We start from the raw sequence: 20,253 nt of genomic DNA, 5'->3' as shown, positions 1-20,253 counted from the left end.
CTGAAGGAGAGTATAAGAGAATGATGGATGTGAGTGTTTTTTGGGGGATCTTTCTTCTAGTTTTGTTAAGAGGATGAAGTAACTGATTGATTTTGAGGGTGGTTTGTAGATGTTGAATGATGATGAAGATATCGATTTACCTTATGCTTTAGCTCATTTAGCCATAGGAGAATTAGATAGATTATCCGAATTATTAATGAAATTATATCAATCATCTGGAAGATTATTATTAAGATTAGCCCAAATGGCAGCGATCGAAGTAGATGGAGATGAATCAAGTGCATCGATCCTATTTAGAGGGAATACATTATTAACGAAGATGTTAGAAGGATATATGAGGATGATTGGAGGAGCGTTTTTGGAATCTTCGATTGGACCGATCATCCGAAGGATTTGTCATTCGAAACTTGAACTAGAGATTGATCCGGGTAAGATGAAGAACCCCAAGAATGTGAATGAGAATGGAAAAGCATTAGAATCGTTGGCAAAAGAGATATGGGAATCGATTTATTCGAATCGATCACAGTGTCCTGGAAAATTGAAAAGTTTGTTTGGAAGAATCCAATCACTTGTGACCATAAGTTATGAAGATCCAGAGATGAGATTAACATCAGTTTCGGCATTTATCTTTTTGAGGTTTTTTGTTCCTTCGATCTTGAATCCAAGATTGTTTAATTTAATTCAAGTTCAACCTGAACCTAAATCCCAAAGAACTTTAACACTCTTAGCCAAAACTTTACAAGGTTTAGGAAACTTAACGTTGTTTGGGATCAAAGAACCTTTTATGGCGATCATGAATCCGTTCATCAAGACTCATCTTGAATCGTTTCGAGATTATATTAAGTTTATTTCGACAAACGAATCGGATGAAGGATTAGGAAGTTCTGCTTTAGTGTGTGGTACAGGAGGAGGTGGCGGTGGGAAGATTGAATGGACTAATCAAGAATTCGAAGGTTATGCTTTACCGATCGCTTTGAGAAGTTCATTACCTCAACAAGTTAGAGATGGGATTCCTATCTTACCTCATTTATTGGATCCGGTTAAGGATTGTTCTTTGTTGGCTACTTTGGTGGGTAAATGTATTGAAAACGATCAACATTCTAGTAATTCAAATTCGAATAAACATTATGCACTTGGAACTGGACTTGGAACTGGAACTGGAAATAATGGGAGCGGAAATGGGAATGGAAATGGAACTCATTTAGAAAGTAAAGTTAAGTTTATAAAGATTTGTAAAGAATTAAGGGCTAAATCTCAAAGAAGGTATTCCAAGATTATTGGAAATGAGAATACGATTTCAAGTCATAATTCGAATCTGATTGGAAATCATCTTCATTCAAATCATTTGTATCAACAGAATGGAGAAAAGAATGAAAGAAGTAGGATGAATGCTGGGTTCTTGGTTAGTAGAAGAAGAGCTGGAACCGTTGGGGTTGGGATTGGGGGTGAATGAATTAATTCATCGGAATGGAATGGGGTTTTTGTGATGGACTTTTTTTGGTTTGTGGATAAAAAGTGGATATATGATGAATTGTTCTTCACTTTTGGGTTTGGGTTTTTTGGAGCGGTTTGGAAGAAGGACGGGAGGGAGGATGGTTTATTGGGTTTGGGTTTGAACGTCTTTGAAGAGGTTTTTTCATGTAGAGAAGGTTTACTACGAAGGTTTAGTTGATGAGGATTTTTTAGTGGATAGGATTTTTCAGTCATGGATGTTTACATAGAGTTTTTTCAAAAAAATAATCAATATAAGAAAATTTTAAATGGAGGGTATATAAGTGTGTTCGCGTGTGGGTTTTCGGTTTCGTTTTGGTTTTGTATTTAATTTGTTTTGGTTTTCTTTTTTTTTTCAACAAAAAAATTAAATCACTTGAGCAAACATTCTTTTCTTTCTCTTTTTTCTTTTTTGGTTCTTTTTTTCTTTTACATAATCTTTAAAGAAAAAAAAATCTCGCATTCTTTTCTACCTTTTTTGTTTTGTTTTTATTTATTTTTTTGTAATGAATGGTTTTTTTATGAAATTTTTTTATTTATTTTTTTGTATGCATCTTTTTTTTTCATAATATTTCCCACAGCAATTCCTTTTTTTTACTTTTCTCTCTTTTTTTCCTCATTTTCTTTCTTTATAAAGCAAAGTGTTTTTTTCTCTCTGGATGATCATGATGATAATGATGATAATGATGAATTTCAATTGAAATTTTCATTATACAAGATAGTTGATTGAAAGAGATTTCCAAAGAGTATTATATAAGAATGTACGGTGTTAGATAGGAAGGAGAGAGATGAGGAAAGTGGTTTTTTGAGGAGTTGAAGTTGAAGGTCCTTTGAGGAGATACTTAATCACTTTAAAAATTGGTATCGGTCCTGGGTTTGAAACTTAAGATGTTCCTCCAGTCTAAAGAACGTCCGGATGCCCATCGTGGAGAGGTTCATCAACAAGCTGCAGTGAGCAAAGAAGTGGTTTGAGGCCAGCTGGGCTCCTGCGTTCTGTCTGGTGGGATGGATCAGACTCGGGTGATTACATATAAACAAACCCCCACGCTTGCTGAGTCATGAAGAGTCAAGACTTACTCGTGTCAATCGGTCCACCTCTGAGACGACATCCTAGAGATCATCGTCAAACCTGTTGGAGATCAATTGCACCCATCCTAACTGCCTAATCCAAGTATGTATCAGAAGGCGATGTCGATTAGTCTTTGAACATTCATTTAGCCATTTAAAACGTGGACCGTCTTGCACTATGCACCCACTGCGTTCTATGACCCCGAGAGAAAAGGATTGGGCCTGGAAAAGGTATGTTTGATCCGGTGAGCTGATAATAATCTTAACGACGTGCGCAATACCAGGGGTTAACTTGAGTAATTCAATCGATTCTTTATTTTGGAACTAAATTGTCTTGTTGCGCTTGATGTTCTGCTTCATCATTCGGCATAATCGTGATCTTCGAGTGGTAAGAGAAAAAATGTGACCTTTGGAATAGCTCAGACATTCAGTTTTGGTTTCACTCCACTAAGCTGTATGATCTTAAAACGCATCACACAGAAGGATTAACTGAAGGATTGACAAATGGTGGTAAGCTAAAACTCAGGCGACTTGGAACAACCAGTTTCCTTCATCCTTTTCGCTCTGTTCACAAAAATACTTCGTGTGCTCTTCTTCATACCGGCTGCTCTGATAGAGCATTTGATTTAATCCGCGAGGATCATATCAAGGATGCATTTATTATTTTCCTCCAGTATAATTCCTCTCCTTTTGGTCTTTCACCCTCCACTCTGGCAAGCTCAACAACTTGATGCTAACAAATGGGTCAAGCGAAGCATTCCTGTCGAGTCATTCCGGAAGGCATCTGATTTCGTTAGAGATGATGCTGGTGGTTCGAAGGACGTGGATGAGATTGAACGATCTATGAGTTTACCGGGTTCATCGGCCGATACCAGGTCGATGATGGGGCCGAAAATATTCGATGGCCCGTCCTCTGATGGTACTGTCTCTATTTTTTGTGTATACATTTTCATTGGCGAATGTCCAAGGCACTGACGAATGATTCTTACATAGTGCCCGACATGAAGCCAGGAGGCCGTGATATATATGAACATGCGCCGTCGACTTCTACTGCCGGGTCATCTGAATCATCGATTACTCATATCAAAGCCGAACCGACTATCGGCGAGCTCGTAACTGATCACCCAGAAGCCTCTAAATATGATCCGAATCTAGATCCCGCAGATTGGTACCAAAAGGGTTTGATGTCAACTTTTGGTATTGACGGAAGTTATCAAGGAGTTTATACTCGAGCTCTGGCCGAAATATTTGATGTGATGGGTGACAAGAATACTTGGAGTTTAGAAAGAAGTTATAAATCTTGGCGTGTACTCTCATCTCTTCAAAAGTTTGATAAAGTTCAATTTTCAAAATCACAAAGCCTTATCACCAAGTATCTTACTCCAGACGAAGCTGGACATAGATATGAACTTTTGAAGAAAGGGTATGGTGAATTTCATTCATGGATCTCAGCTTTCTTTCAACATCAAGCTCTGGGTACCAAATCTGAATCCATCTCATCCGAAGCCTACCAAAAAATCTCTAATTATAAACCAGGAGAAGCTCTTTTGATACACAACTACCTAGAAAAAAACTTTGGACCCAGCTCTCTCGCTGCCATCCAGCACCTTCAAGGAAGACTTCGTCGCCAAAACGTCGCGTCTCTTCTCAAATCCAAGAAAGAGGTCCTTGAAATAGAACACGTACAGGAAGCTCTGAATCTAGCTGTAGAGAAAGGAAATGAGGCTTCTAGTCACGAAATTATTGATGCACTCAGCGCGCAAGCTAGGTTTTCCGAACTTAGGAGTCTCCCTCGAGGATTCAATCAAGATGTGATTGAGAAGATCAAATCAAACACGAACAAATTGGAAGCTATGCTGCCTCAGTGGTTATCATATAAGCGCCCAGTTTCCTGGGCGGCTCTACCTCTGATGAATGATGAATATGCGAATCGAGTACGAGGCTTTTCTCAAGAACTCCATAACGTATCACCTTCAACTTGGGAGGACATGCAATCTTCTGCTTTCGGCGCCGCTCTTTCTAAAGTTGAAGAGGATATCAAACACTTTGACCTTGGAAATGAGCTTCAAAAGCGAGAAAGAGAAATAGATGAAGCTGCCAAGATTGTTAGTGGTGTAGGATTCGTAGGAGAGGAACACTTACTTGCCTGGATTACAATTCAACAAGCCAAAAACGAACATTGGAGGGTTAAAAGCTCGGTACAGGGCTGGGAAGCCGGAATTTATCATGCTGGCAATTACGTCACTCAAACGCAAATACAGCATATTGAAAAATTAATCGAACATGATTGTTATAAGGCTTTTGGTCTTCATTCGTTGAAAACGTTTGATAAATATGATCATCCAAGTTTCGATCAAGTGGCCAAGCTTCAAGAAACAATGAAGATTGTAAAAAGTGTAAAGCCTAAATTGATTGATAATGCGATTTTCAAAATTTCAAGACAATTGGGACCCGAAATGTTTGACATCAAATCAAAGGCCATCAAACGTGCTGAAGTTCATACAATGCTAGTTAATAGATGGAAAGAGCATCAAGAAGTTCTTCTTAGGAGATTTTTCGCGTCTCCAGAGAACGGTCATGAAGTTTTGAATATGTTTCGATTTGGATCTTTTTTAAAATTACATGAAGTCTTTCCTACCTTCAGTACATCAAAAGATGTCGATCGAAACGAAATGCTTTCCTCATATGCAGCATTATCACCAAAACACTTGGACGAATTGGAGAATTTGTTAGGTAGAAGCCCTATTGAAGGTGAAGAGTCAAGAGGACCCAACGATTATATAAAACAAGCAGGAAGGAGATTGAAGTTTGCAACAAGTAAAGATGGACAACTTTTAAAGAAATGGAAAAACAATGAACCGAAAAGTTGGCTTTACTATGGTATGAACTTTGAGATGCTTACTGAGTTTACAAAATACCTCAAAGTAGATGGAGCGGGTCGCGCCAAGCTAAGTACACTAGACATACCAGCGGAAAAATTAGTCGATTGGCAAGGTTCTATTGAAGAAGAATGGATGAATGAAGCAGTAGCGAAGATTTCAAGAGGAGAAGGACCATACAAAATTAAACCTTTACCTTTACCTATGCCTAAGATTCAGAAGTTTAACTTGCTTCACATAAATACCAAAGCTCCGATTGTTGTATCAAATGAAGATAAAATCGGCTTAACTTCAACCTTTCTTTCACGTAGTAAAACTGACCTTGGCCTTGGAAAACTTTCAAGTTGGAAATCTTGGAAAAAAGGATCAAATCTATCAGATAAAAAGGTAAATTCAGATGAGGGATCTTCATCTAGACGACCTCTTCTGAAAGATGATTCAGGTGATGAGATTTAATATAGGTTGATAGATATCTATTTGTAGTTTTTTCTTTATTTTCGTTTATAATTAAAAGATTCAAGTTTTTGTTTGTAATGATGAGAAAAGTTCATTCATTTTATTGGTATATAATTCTATATGATGCAGAAAAAAATTGTTTGATCACATGAATGTTGGACCAAGTGAGATTTGCCAAAAAAAATGATGTCTTGTTTCTTTTCAGCTTAAAGGTTGGCTTCTCAGAAAGCTGAGGAAAAACCCTGAGCCAAAATTTGTTGAGGCCATTTGCGTACACACTTTACCGTGTTGCGTGTTAGACCGAGTGGGTGATACTAAAGTGAATGTGTATATGTTCATCCCATCCAGGACCAGGGCTAACATCACCTGGTACAAGATCTAAAGCCATTTCAGCAGGAGACTGCTTGCATGGAAGAGTTGGATTGTTTAATTTTCCTCTATATTGTGGTTTTAGCCATTCTTCTCCCATCAGAATGTCAGGGGAAGGCAATACATTGCGGAATTCAAAACACATTCAATATTACTTGTACAACTTCAAGTGATCAAATAAACTCGGCCAAAAAAAACACAAGATATTAAACCATAAGATTTCTTACACAGAACTTGAAATTGTCCTTTTTTTGAGTACAAATCTAGAAGACATTAAAACTAATAAAGTAGAATACTTCAGATATCAATCGAGTTAAAGAAACTCAACAAGCTAAGTTCAGAAGAGGGGAGATGATATCACAGTAGAAGCTAAGCAGAGCAAACCGTAAGCAGAAAGAAATGGTAAACACAAGGCAGCTACAGAGGCATAGAAAGGCTACATGTCTTTTTGAAAGGTGATCGTATAAACAATAATCACTGGGAGTGGGTAGTTGCCTTCTCTTGATGATGATGATGATAATAATTAATATATTGGACTGATTTTGATGATTCCGCATACAGTTCAGGATCTTGTATAAGAAAACTGTATATCTGATGAGTAGTCTGAAGACGAACTCGCTGATGGCGAACCCATTGAGGGCGGACCCACTGAAGCAGAACCCGCTGATGCCAGATAGCTACGAAACAGGTCCCGAAAAGTCAAGGTAAGCAAGAAGAACACGACTAGAACAGATATAATTGAAATATAACACTTTGATAAATACTGACGTTTGGATATACTCAGCATCTTCTTTGCTTGTTGTGCACACTTTACGATGACGTGCTGCATCCGATGGGTTCTTATAAGCCTTTGTACATCCGTTCAACTTGCACAAATCTGCTGATCGGAGCAAGAGCCAGTCAGTCAAAAGCGATATCCATCGAAATTGAGACTTAAAGAGTACTTACACAGTTTACCGGCCTCTCCAAGTTCTTTCTTAGATCTATGTACGGTAGTAAGATGTCGTTTGAGATTATAAACTTTAGTAAAGCCTTTATGACATTGCGGACAGTAAACAAGGATTTCTTCTTCTTTGATGACTCTTGTGCTATCTGATGGAGAGGGTATCTTCAGATGTTGTGGTGTGGGTTGTGAAGCACAGGAAGAGATTTGTTCGAAGGTATATGACAGAGCTGTGAACGAACCCCACAAAGAGAAAGAAAGTCAGAGAGTTGAGCTTGAAAGACATCGATCGAAGAGATCATATCACTCACGTAGTGGTTGATCGATTTGGTGTTGTCGATCATTTGAAACTATGGATAGAAAGGATGTGTCAAAATTTGTTTCGCATATCAGAAAGAATCAGTTTACTTACTCAATGATCGAGTGGCGGTTGGAGGTTGGTTGTCGAGTTGCATGGCGCTAACACCTTGCTCAGCAGACTGATTCGATGATCGATTGCTGGCTGCACGTTGGACTTCGTCGAGTCGCATTGCGCTAATATTGTGTTCAGCAGCCCTACTCGATGATTGATGGGCAGGCACACGTTGGGCTCCCTCGAATCGGAATCGTGTTCCGCTATGATAATACTCCGTAGCCTTACTCGATGATCGGTTGGCGGCTGCACGGTAAGCTGCCTCTAGTTGTGTTCCTCTAGCAGTGTACTCAGCAGCATGTTTCGGATCCCATAGCAAAGGTTTACCGTCGTCATCGGTCAACAAATGAACTGTGTAGTACATCACGGGTACTAGAACATAGCCCTCTTCTTCTGCATTAGCTGCACTTGGATGGGGCATTTTTAAGACAAGAGATGGTTGATGGTTGACAGACAAGAATGAGAAATATCACCAGACCGACTCGTTATGAAAGAAGTAAGAAAGGGGTTAACTTCGATCAAGGAGAACGACAGGGAATGACGGGGAGGATGAATGAGACTAAAGATGTTGATAGTTGAAGATTTGTCAAGATGAGTGAGTATAGGATGATACGAGTGTGTGATTGGAAAGTAGTAGATTGAAACGGTTGAGAATCAGGTTGATATATAGGGGTTGAAGCCTAGGGACAAGGGAAAGGTTGATCGGTGAGGTGAGGAGGAAATCACTCAGCATCAGCATCAGCATCAGCATTGCGGATCAAGGTGGTCCGTGTTACATGACGTCTTGTTACGGGGCATCGCTCAGCCGCGCTTCCTCAGCAATCTTCCTGACGTTGCATGTAGGGTTAAGTCGGGGAATCTTGGTCACAAGCTCTCTTTTTTTTTAACAAAGGAAACATCTTTCACAATAAATACCAGCAATACCTATTCAAGCTTACATACCCAATCGGCTCAGGCAGAAAGATTGCTGCGAAAACTAAGAGTTCGGTCATCAAGGACTTTTGCAACTTGGGCCTTAGTTTCTCGTGTACAGCAAAAAGTATGCAGCTGATTCGTTGCTTTGCGTGTCAACAACACTGCCTCATACTCCCACCGTGAGGTTTCTTCAGCATTACAAGTTACAGTCAAACCGGAAAAGCTTGCCACCAATTCCTCGCCAATTTGCTCGAGTTTTGCGGGCAAAATCGGTCAAGCTTTTCCGGTTTGACTGTAGTTTGAATGAGGACAGCTCGGTGTCAGTGATGAAGAGAATGATCGACAAGCGTAAGAATCCGACGAGCGCCAATGATATCCCTCTTCCCTGACGCCAAGATAGGGTGATCAGGGATCTACGCATCTATAGGTGATCTCAAGTTCTATGACTTCAAACACTCAACCTCAGCATCTCTGAAAAAGACTGCTATCCCGAATGGTTTCTGTGCGGTAATGCTCAATCTCCATCATCGACTGATCGATGCTTGTCGAGTGTTTACAACAATTCATCAGCTTTATTCGAGCAAATATAGCAAGAGATCTACCGATCAGTCATGTAGCTGAGCAATTTGCGGAGTTTTACACATATATCTCTTATCGACTGACTACAAGTAGCCCCTGTTAGTCAAGGGGCATTTGAAGGTGTTTACATACTTGGAGATTCATGGCTCCATAACTTGATTCGAAACTCCTTTGGCGGCCATACGTAGCCGCAAAAGTGAGCTGAGCTGCTAGTTGATAGCTGTTCCGTCCGATTAATCCAACATTCAAAGATGCGGATATTTGTTTGACTAAAAACAAAGAATAACACCAGGCGATACTTTTTTCATCCTCAGCTGTATCAGTATGGAGAGCATAAGTACCATAACCTCAAGCTTCAAAGCCTTTTCACAGCCTTTCACTTAAACCGGTGACTATAACAAATCTAATTCTATAGCGAAAAATCCACATTGACATGTATGTATAAGCTCAGTAGAGAGATGATCATGATGCAAAGCTATGGACGTGAGAAAAGGATGTGGAGGAATTTCCGGAGATCGGAAAGAATACCAGTGCCACGTTTGAGGTGCACGTTGATGACACTTTTCAATCAAAGATATCTCCATAAACCCTTTGTACTGTCTCACCCATTTCTTCCCGCGTATTTTTCTATTTGCTTCAAATAGACACACACACTAGTGACTAGAGGCTTGAAGAGTTCCAACTCTTTTAAAATCTTCATCCTTTGATACACACACACTCAAATTGATGGATCTACAAAAGAAGGAGTACATGTATTAGAAGAAAATATGGTCATGAAGGAAACAAACAGCTTTTCCATATAGGTGTGTTTTTCCCAGATAAACCTCCAAATTTGGGTAATTGCCCTGAGGAATGATGTTCAGATCCCTGCACCAGTCAAGATCAAGAATACATTCTCAAATTGCAATCACTGCAACAAGCTCACAATCTACCTGCAACATCTCTCCCTCCTTGTCAATGCAGCACATCTCCACAGCCTCACAACAATAGTTCATTCCCAAGTTTCCACCAACACAACTCCAACCACATTCACTATGCCTGCTTTACAAAAAGAATCTGTCAACTTTGACACAAGATTGATCTGCTGACTCAATTGGTTTCTCACACTTTAGACTTGATGATTCAATTTTGAGCTCAAGAATGTTGAAATCAGTGAGCTGAAGGTTTCCATTGGTACAGTCAATTGCACAAAGCTTGGAAAGAATTCCGCGCCAATTTACTCAAATTTGGCGGGCAAATGTTTCCAAGCTTTCTGAAATTGATTGTATCAATGCCAAGAAGAACTATCCAAGCTGTCAAGATCTTTTTGAAGAGGCTGAAAGAGAGGGGAAGATGAATTTATGATGGTTAAATTCTTGGCAGTTATGAGTTTGGGAAGACTTGCCCCAAAAGTATCAATGATAGTGAAGTTTACAAGGAGTTTGGACAAGGAATGGCTAGGAATGAGCGGAGGAAATAAAGAAATAAGATCTTGGGCAAAAATCCAACATTCAAAGTCACCCAAGAAAAATAAAAAGCAGATCAATGTGAGCAACATCTAAACCTTCTTGATTGCATGTCTCTGATCTTCTCTCTCTTTACTTTCTGTTACAGGAGCCAAAATTTGCCCAATCAATGCATGCTGATAACCCAGAAGCAAACGTAGATAATTGATGTCAAGGTACTGTTGTTCTCAAAAATCAATGCTCTTCCTGATCAAACAATGGTTTATAATGCACTATTCAGTGCCTACAGCAATGATAGGATGGTAACCGTGAAGGGATGACATTTTATCACCCTGAAATCCCAGTCTTGATCACCAAGATGCCCCACATGATGTTTGAGTTGTGAACTGATGATATTGAAAGAAAAACTCATGTCTAATTTATTTGATTAAGATTAAATTTGTTCATCCCAGATGACAAAACAGCCTGGTGTCAATAAGACAACACCTCCAAGTGCAACCAATTGACCCAAATTCAAGTATGTTCCAAAAAATGGAGATGTGCCTTTACACTACCTCAAGTACCTGTGCTCTTGCTAACTCCCATATTTCTACATCCACTGTTGTAGAGCTAATTATCCAACAGGTGTGATATAGAGTGTGAAAAGTATAGCTACTAATAAATAAATAGTAGAAATGTCTGAAGACTTCTCTTCTAGAGCCCACAATAAATATCTTATTGTAAGATTACTTGTATTTGTTTTGAATCACTCAGAGGACACATGTCAAAGTATTACTCAACAATACTCAACCCTGAAAGCAACTGGTAGAAGAGAACTGAGTGTCTGATTTTAATTACCAGCCTCAACACCTTAGGCTTGAGTATTATTCCTGTCAATTTAAGAGAACAAAACTATAGAAGTACTGTAATATAAGTATTATTCCCAAAGCTACAATACTAACTAAATATCTCATTATTTCAAAGGTGTGGATTTAACTGACCTGGTACTAATTTAGTAAACTAATGGCAATGAATAAAACTACAGATTGTAAAAGATGAAGAAAAAATATGAAACATAATCACATCAAAGAGCACATAATTCTTTATACAATCATCATACAACTTTATAAAATTAGTAACCAGCTTCCAGCCTCTTGAATTTCAACAAAAATTCTCTTATAACCCTTTTATCTGTATTATTTGTGTCTTATGCTATGATGTTTGACTTGTTTTGATTCTAAAGTCTTCTTATTAGTTCATTACAACATATCTAATCTTTTGTTAATACAACTTTAAACTTTTGTCCATCTCTTCCACAACAACATTCAAAAGAAAGACCTAAATATTGAGATTCACAAAACCAGTCAACAACCATGAATTGGTTGAAGTAAAATACAATAGTCATAAATTGTTGATTGAGATCAAGATGGGTAAGGTGTAGTGAAAGTTGAGATCTGAGTAGAGAGGAGCAGGCCAAGAACTCAGAATTGAAACTTTGTAAAGGAAAACAGTCGGTTAAGCCCTAGGAGTGAATCCAGTATAAATTTGCAAACCATCTTTTATAATTTGTGTGGAATACAAAATTGAGTTATTTATGTTGTACATACCACCCTGATTTCTGGATGTATGCAGATATGGATGTAGAGCAAGCCTTTTGTGAAGCTAAAGCAAGCCTCACAGTTCTGAGTTCCTTTTCTTTTGATCACAAAGCCATCAATTGTAAGTTTATACAGCAAGAACGTGTAAAGAGTCAATCTGAAGTTCCGAATCACACTCTCTTCTCATAAAGTGTTACTCAAATATGGATGATTTTCTGTAGCAAATATGCTCGGTACTGAGATTCAAGTGACTAGAGATCACGATCGTTAGAATAAGCTTTGGTGAGTTTATGGATGGTTAATTTTTGTACTTTGATTAACAAATGAGTGTGTGTGTGATGAAGTGGTGAAGGGCAAGAGGAATTAGAATTAGAAACAGAATAAGGCTTGTTTTAATTGTTTGAATTGAGACCAAACATCCGAATCCGATGAAGTGGAGAAAACCGGGGCCGAGGGTAGAAATAGAATTAAGAATTTTAAAAGACTTGAAGAAATACCACTCTGTAAGCCAAAATCGACTTTTAACAAGAAGCATTCAACCATCAATCATCAGATTCATAGCTTACTCATCATCAATCATCATCATCAGTCATCAAGAGTTTAGTAATTCAAGTTAATTCCTGTTGACCGGTTTTTGAATTCTTACTTCTCATGCAACTTCAATCTAACTCAAATACTAAACTCATTCCTTCTCCTATTCTCAATCAATCATCAACTACTACTTTACAATCAAATCATCAAATCGATCCATCCTTTCAATCTGATTCAAGACTTAATGTTATCTCAGCTAATCAAATTCAATCATCTTCATCATCAAATCTTATCAGTCCTCGTTTGGATGCACTCGCTTATGTTTCAACCACTCAACTTCCTAAACTCGATTTATCTCATCAAACCCAATCAACTCTTCAAATCACAACTGAATCAGAATCAGATGATGGAAGAGTACAAGCTTATGCTAAACTTGAATTCCCTCAACACGATTTCTTTATTCGAAAACTTACGCTTACCATTGGTAGACGACCTCCTTCTCATTCATCAAATCTTACCCAAGATGATCAAGATGAAGATGAACCGATCGATGTCGATTTGGGTCCAATCAGAGCTGTCTCTCGTCGTCATGCTAGAATTTATTTTGATTGGGCTCATGGTCGTTGGACTCTTTCGGTGGGTGGTCGGAATGGTTGTGTGGTGGATGGACGTTGGAGAGCAAAGGGTGAGGTCCTTGCACTCGGTCCTAGGTAGGTTTAAACCTTCTTCTTTCCCTTCTTTCTTGGTTATCACATCACTTATCTTTTGATCTATCAAATAGGACTAAAATTCAAATTGCAGAACGAATCTTTTACTTCATCTTACCTCAAGCGGCTTCACCTCCTCCTCCGGTCTCACAGCCACCTCAACTTGAACAACACCCATCTCGATCTGACACAAGCTCTGAGCGTGGGACCGAAGATGTGCCTCTAGCCTCGTCTAAACCTCTTGATATCTTACCATCTGATTCAGCTTCAGATCATGAGATTGAACATACTCATCCACCCACTGAATTATTCGATTTGTCTCCACCTTCATCTGAACCTGTGCAACCCACACCAGAGCCCTCAACTTCTCTGCATGAATCATTATCCATTCCTCGATCGCATCCACTCCAACTTCCTAATCATCGACTTCCTTCACATCCTCCTAAACCGCCAAACCAATCACCCAAATCAAGAACTCGACCTGTTGCTCCTCCTCTCGCACTTCCCAGCAGACCCACCTCACCACCACCTCTTCAACTTCCTATGCGACCTAAACTACAACCTCTTTCACTACAACCCAAGAAGACCGAAGCACAAGACATCGAAGTAGAAAGCTCATTAAGTTCAGCAGACGATTCAGATTCAGAATTAGATGAATTCCAATCCCATCATATGCAAGAGAGTATGAGTGAAGATGGATCAGATGATGAACCTCGTCCTCCTTCACCACCACGTCATATTCCTATTCATCCTCAATATACAAATGATCAGTATGAAGATGATGATTCAGATTCGGATGAAGAAGTGATGCTCAGCTCGGAAACTTGTGCAGATGATCATTTGGTTCCTTCTAAGATGCCAAAGAAAACGTCTGCAAAGGTACCTAAACAGGCTTGGCTTGCCTTTGGGAGTGGGGGTGGTAAAATGGGAGGAGGCAAAGGGGGTGGTGGGAAAGGTGGTGGTGGCAAAGGTGGCGGAGGGAAAGGTGGAGGTGGCAAAGGTGGAGGTGGCAAAGGTGGTGGTGGTAAAGGTGGTGGGAAGAAGGCAGGATCCAAGAGTGTGGTTCATGATCTACAAGTTTCAATCCCAGTCAATCCTAATGAGCCCCTTTCACCTCAAAAAGAATCAACTGTAGGAAGAGGAGGTAAAGGGAAAAGTAAACCTAAAGCCAAAGATGAACATCCAATCATTTTAAAAGAACGTAGAAAGATTATCTGTGTGGCACCACCTGGAGCGGAGATTGGAACTGAAACTAGAAAACCACCTTATACATATGCATCATTGATTGCTCAAGCTTTAACCGCTCAAGCTGATGAAGATGGAAAGATGTTGGTGAATGAGATGTGTGAATGGATTGCAGGAGTTTATCCGTTTTATGGAATTAAACCAAAAGGTACAGATTGGCAGGTAAATAGAATCATTGATAAATATCCTTTTGAAATGACGATTCATTCATGTGATTTTCTGATTGGATTTTTCTTGGTTTGCTTTTTGATATAGTCAGCTGTACGACATAATTTAAATGCAGATAAACGATTTAAAAGGATTGAAAGACAACCGACAGATGGAGGTAAAGGGAATTTTTGGACATTGAAAGAAGAAGAAAGAGTGAATTTTGATGGACTTGAATTAAGAAGACCTAAACCTGAACCGATTTCGAAACCGATAAAAGTTCAACCTTTAACAACCACAAGCACAAGCACCACAAGCACAACCACAAGTAATGTACAGAGTAGTATGGAACATAAACCTAGTGCTTCGATTGCTAATTTGGTTAGAGGAGGGATTACCACTTATCGAAGATCTGGAAACCATCCAACTCATCCGATTTCTTCTTATCATGATGAACGTCAATCGATCTTAGTACCTAGTACACCGATATCTAATTTCAATCAAGGGATCAGACCACCACCTCCAACACCTATTGATGTGTTGAATGGGATCAGACCACCACCTTCGACACCTCAATCGGTTTATCATTCTTTACCTACTCTGGGTAGTTTTTCGTCAAATCGAGTGGATCGGTTGAACCCTGCTTTAGTTTCTGAACCGAACACAAGACCGATGGTTGATCAATGTGAACCATTACCAGCACCTTCTGTACATGTACCACCACCTTCAACAACATCTTCAACGAAATTTCAGATTATTATTGAACCCTTACCTCCCACTTCAAGTACATTCCAATCAACGAAAAATCCGTCGAATAAGAATGAATCATTAAGTGAGATGATGTTGAAAGATCCTCCGATGATATCTAAATCTAATCAATTGATCTTAAATCCAAAGGTGTTTGGAAAACTTACGGAAAACCAAAGGGTTTCCCTGGAAAGATTGGGATCTGTGCAAGCTATTAAGATTTTGCAGAGTTATATTATTGAACATTATAAGGAGGTTATGAAGAAGAATCGGAAGAAGAAGGGTGTTGTGGCTGGCAGTGGAGTGGAGAAAAGTGGGAGTGGGAATGGGAATGGGAGTGGAATGGAGAAAAGTGGGAATGGAGTTGAGAAAAATGGGAGTGGAGATCAAAATAATCGAGATCCTGCACTTTTTGGTCAGCTTGGAGTTGGTGTTCAACCTAATGGGAATGTGAACAGTATAAGTGTGAGTGTGAATGAAGGAGTAAGGAATGAAGAAGATGGGAAACGGAAGATGAATGAGATGGATGATGGGGTACTTCAAGAAGTTGAAGAATTAGAAGAAAGAGAAAGGAAAAAACGAAAGGAAGAATGAATGATGATTAGGTTCAGGGTTGGTTGTGATTTTTGAAGGAGGTTTTTGATCATTGTTTTTTTTTGGTTTTTCTCTTTGGCCTGTTTCTTTTTTCTTTTGTTGTAGTTTTTTTTTCTGATTTTAGGGTCTTTGGCTGGGGTTTCATTTTTTTGTGGATCTACTTTTTTGGGGTTGGGATTTGATTATGGGCTCTTTTTTGGTTTTTGCATTTTTTTTTTTGGTTTTTGTTATATTTTTATATTTCCTTACGGTTTATATTTTTTTTATCTTTATATTCTTTATCTTTATCTTTATCTTTATCTTTATCTTCATATACTTTTATATATTTATTTTTCGATTTTCAGATATTAAGTTATTTTTCTTTTGAATGAATGAATGATTAAATGAAAGATATATATATTATAAGAGATATATTTAATTTTAAACGCATGGGGGTTGTGTGTTTTTTTCTTTGAGTGGTTTATTGTGATTCATACATGGGAAAATTTAGAAAAATGGATAAAAATGGATGGTCTTTGCTCATGGATTAGTAAAGAGGAAGTTGAGCAAGTCTAAACAAAATGGAGGTTTCTTAGTTTGGAATTGAAACCTTGTTTGTTCTTCAAAAGGCATTTTGGTTTTTTGGTTTTGGTTTTGGTTTTGTAGGATACATAAGAATCAAAAATTGTTTTTTTTCATATTTTTTTATGTGAACATGAATGAACATGAATGAAAGAATTCAAAGGAATTTCAAGAGATGTGGAAGGTTGTTTTTTCATAGGTAAACTTGTATGGAAATCAATTTCATTATTCATTTTTGAAGTTTTACAAGGTAAACAAAACTTTCTTAAAAATAAATTGGTTATAGGTTAATGGATCATAAGGTTTCTGAGTAAGATCAACTTAAGGCTGAAACATAACTCGGCCTTTTTTGATGTATTTGGTTAAAGGCTTAGGTCCAGGACAGTTTGATAACCAAGCTTTATGAAAGAATTGTACATTGTAGGCTTTAGGTTGGGAGTACACTGAGACTTTTTCATCGTTTGGGAGGATGCCAATTTGTAGATAGAAAGACTATGGAAAGGTTTCAAGTTGTGTTAGATCTACTTCGGTGAGGGTTTCTTTTCTTTTTTGGTTTTGGAATTCTTGGGGTTTTAAAGTTTGTTTCATGAAGGTGCTTGTGGATGTACCTCTTATCTCAACAAGGTAGTTGAGTATAAATCCTTATTTTCTTTACGTAGGGATTTTGAATTTGGATGCCGTTTCATGAACAAACTCTTGTGTGAGGAAGTATTAAATACTATTCATGATGATCAAGGTGTAAGTAAAAGATGTGATCTTGTTGCACTTTTAGTTGAGGTCTGCGGTGAGGAGACTTTGTGGAGACATCAAGTTGAATGATACATATCAAAGCAATACAGACTACAGCGCCTTGAGACTACGCAACTGCTGCCAATGCCATTTGGTGTTTGACAATTTTAAAGACTTGGACGAGACTCCTGCTTTTCAGGGAGATTGTACGTCATGAAATCTTCTTTCTCTAACATATCTTCAAGTATCATTGAATCTTTCTTTCTCTGACTTCGCATATAGCAACATTAACGCAAGATGCCAGATCCAAGGAATATCCTATCATACTCAGAGCTTCCAGGTCCAACAAGTCTTCATCATGATTTCAAATTCCCAACTAAGGATTCCAAAACCAAGTCAAAAGAAAAAGAAAGAGGAAAACTGAAAGGCAAAGATGAAGAAATTGTTCCAGAAACAAGTTTAGGTATTGAAAAGCGTGGTGAGAATTGTAAAAGGAAATGTGATCAAGGAAGTCAAATTGAAAACACGAAAAAGATGACATCAAATTCAGCAAGTTCGAAAGCGTCTGGAATAAAGAAAGATTTAGTTAGCGTACCCACTTCTAGTAGTACTAGTAGGAGTCGAACGAACAATTTACCTAGTTGTGATGGTCAGAATGAAGAATCTTTCAGGAACAAAAGTTATAATCAAGTCATTGGATCAAAACTTTCAGTCTTAGGAAGTAATAGTGGAGAGCTTAAAAAGAAATTATCAGAGTATAGTATACGACAAATTAATCGATCTCAAAGGTTTTTAGCTAAACGATTAAGTTCTAAAAGTTTACATGAAGATATGATAGGGATGAAGATTAATGAAGGAACAGCAAGGGAAGAAGAATTTGAAGATTTCCTTTATCCATCAGTGCCTATCAGTTCTATACCAGCTAGAAGTCTTCCACCACCACTTTCTCCATCGGGTTTGGAAACAGTTTCCGAGCGACCCAAAATGATTGAAACTTCGTTACCAGTTAGTTCAAGCTCTTCTGGAAAGAAGACGAGAAATGAAAGCGTGATCTCATCTTCCAAAAGTTCATCACAACCTACACGAGATCTTAGCGAAGTAGAACTTTCTACCACAACAGATAATGATACTAGTCATCAAAGTTCAGTGACAGCATTGAAGGATAGAAATCGAAAAAAGAAAAAGGAAGAAAACTTATTAGTGATTTTAAAGAGATTTGATACGATTTTCTTGATTGATGATAGTGTTTCAATGTCTAAAGGTGATATGTGGAAAGAGACTGGTGAAGTTTTAAAAGCTCTTGCTAGTAAAGCTATCCGGTATGGGTCTAGTAAGTATTTCAATAAATCAGGATGAATTTTCAAGACGAAGCTGATCTTGATTTCCAAACCACATTCTAGATGGAGTTGATGTCTTTTTCTTGAAGTGAGTTCTAAGATGACCTGTGTAAAGGAAATGATTCCATTCGTCTAATTTGATTTCTCAAAAGCTCTCCAAAAGGATTGAAGAAGACTAGGACGTGGAAAGAAGTTGAAGACCTTTTTCAGTCCGTTCAGCCTGTAGGAAGAAGCTCTCCTACTGAGTTCAAGATAGAAAGCCTCCTGAGTGAATAGTGAGTGGTTTGATCGCAAACATGGTCGAAGTTCTTTCCCTTCTTACGACAATCTGATCTGTGTTTATCTTGACATGAATAAAGTCTGGATTTACTTGAATACAACAAATTGAATAAAATCCCAATTCCAAAGCCAATCAACTTGATTATTATCAGTGATGGTTCAACAGATGATATACATACTTTGATATCTATTATCACATCTGTTACAAATAGATTAGAAGAATTAAAAGCTCCTTCAACTCAAATCGGTATACAATTCTTACAAATTGGAGATAATAGGTAAAATATTTATCTTCCAAAGCTGAAATATAGACACATAAATCTGATATGATTGGGGGGGTTTGTAGTGAGGCAACCGAATTTCTTAAGATATTGGATGATGATCTTATAAGTGTGTATGGGATCAAACGGGATATCGTAGTAAGTTGAAGACAAAAAAATAATCAATGATTGATCCTTCTTGTGTTGATGAGATGCATACCATACCTCAGGACACAATACAGTACAAAGGAAATTGTTCAAATCACTTTATCCTCAAAACACTGCTAGGTGGAATTAACCGGGTATGTTCAATTCACGTTTTTTCATCTAATTCCCATAGGTTGGGATACTGAATTTGGGGTTTATCCTTGTAAACAGAGGATTGATTTGCAAGAACTTGAAGGATAACTCAATGTCATCCCTAATAACATCTTGAGGGGCTCCTGAAAACAATTCAACTGTGTGGTGTACTTTTTGAGTACATCTATTCCATGTAACGTTAGGTGATGGGGGTGTCATACTCTCGAAACCGTGTACTAGCATAAAACAAGCGCTTTTTGTACCAGCACGGCGTTGTGCTTCAATTTGTACTATGAACGATTATATGTCTGCAGCGGTTCAAGCTATAGATATACACGAGTCTGTTAAATCAGCCTCTAAGGGTTGGCCTCTCAAAGATGCATGTGATAATGCTTCCGGTGGTGTAGAAGCCATTTAGTATGATTCCGGGAGCTTCAATTGAATGAAAGCATGTTTTTTACCAAGAACAAATTTGAGAAAAGGCGAAAAGGACAGAGGAAAACATGAAGAGTATCCCTATGGTATCATTATGTTGATACTTCTGATCTCGCAACATATACAGAGCCAATAAATTTATGGGTATATCAGGTGGAAAACTCAAAAAATGAAATGCTGAAAGAATTCAAGAAAGTTATGCATAGACGTATTCACGCTCAATTGGCTAGATATGAAGAAGTTCGAA

General features: G+C 38.2%; 5 protein-coding genes across 5 annotated transcripts; 4 read left to right on the top strand and 1 right to left on the bottom strand.

Annotated features, from left to right (window-relative positions):
- Positions 1-2,379: 2,379 nt before the first annotated feature.
- On the top strand, positions 2,380-5,894 carry MELLADRAFT_108668 (uncharacterized protein; the record flags this gene model as incomplete). Its single annotated transcript, XM_007412593.1, has 5 exons — positions 2,380-2,442; positions 2,710-2,790; positions 3,012-3,069; positions 3,278-3,478; positions 3,553-5,894. The coding sequence occupies 5 exons, from the start codon at positions 2,380-2,382 to the stop codon at positions 5,892-5,894; spliced, it is 2,745 nt and encodes a 914-aa protein (XP_007412655.1).
- A 295-nt stretch (positions 5,895-6,189) lies between these two features.
- MELLADRAFT_108667 (uncharacterized protein) lies at positions 6,190-8,039 on the bottom strand (the record flags this gene model as incomplete). The annotated part of the gene is made up of 6 exons (XM_007412463.1): positions 6,190-6,353; positions 6,879-6,940; positions 7,032-7,140; positions 7,212-7,436; positions 7,518-7,556; positions 7,619-8,039. The coding sequence occupies 6 exons, from the start codon at positions 8,037-8,039 to the stop codon at positions 6,190-6,192; spliced, it is 1,020 nt and encodes a 339-aa protein (XP_007412525.1).
- Positions 8,040-14,629: 6,590 nt separating this feature from the next.
- MELLADRAFT_31568 (uncharacterized protein) lies at positions 14,630-15,016 on the top strand (the record flags this gene model as incomplete). Its single annotated transcript, XM_007412594.1, has 2 exons — positions 14,630-14,779; positions 14,873-15,016. Coding segments are annotated over 2 exons (294 nt in total), but the record flags the coding sequence as incomplete, so codon positions are not given.
- Positions 15,017-15,752: 736 nt separating this feature from the next.
- MELLADRAFT_72432 (uncharacterized protein) lies at positions 15,753-16,497 on the top strand (the record flags this gene model as incomplete). Its single annotated transcript, XM_007412595.1, has 1 exon — positions 15,753-16,497. One exon carries the CDS (start codon positions 15,770-15,772, stop codon positions 16,103-16,105), a length of 336 nt encoding a protein of 111 aa, XP_007412657.1.
- A 1,195-nt stretch (positions 16,498-17,692) lies between these two features.
- On the top strand, positions 17,693-19,989 carry MELLADRAFT_108665 (uncharacterized protein; the record flags this gene model as incomplete). The annotated part of the gene is made up of 7 exons (XM_007412596.1): positions 17,693-18,725; positions 18,796-18,820; positions 18,885-18,941; positions 19,224-19,289; positions 19,358-19,430; positions 19,560-19,573; positions 19,812-19,989. 7 exons carry the CDS (start codon positions 17,693-17,695, stop codon positions 19,987-19,989), a joined length of 1,446 nt encoding a protein of 481 aa, XP_007412658.1.
- Positions 19,990-20,253: the final 264 nt, after the last annotated feature.

The sequence above is a fragment of the Melampsora larici-populina genome (genome assembly GCF_000204055.1).
Source record: "Melampsora larici-populina 98AG31 unplaced genomic scaffold MELLAscaffold_31, whole genome shotgun sequence".
Taxonomy (NCBI): Eukaryota; Fungi; Basidiomycota; class Pucciniomycetes; order Pucciniales; family Melampsoraceae; genus Melampsora; species Melampsora laricis-populina.
The sequence above is the reverse complement of the archived record's forward strand: the minus strand, read 5'-3'. Positions and strand labels throughout refer to the sequence as shown.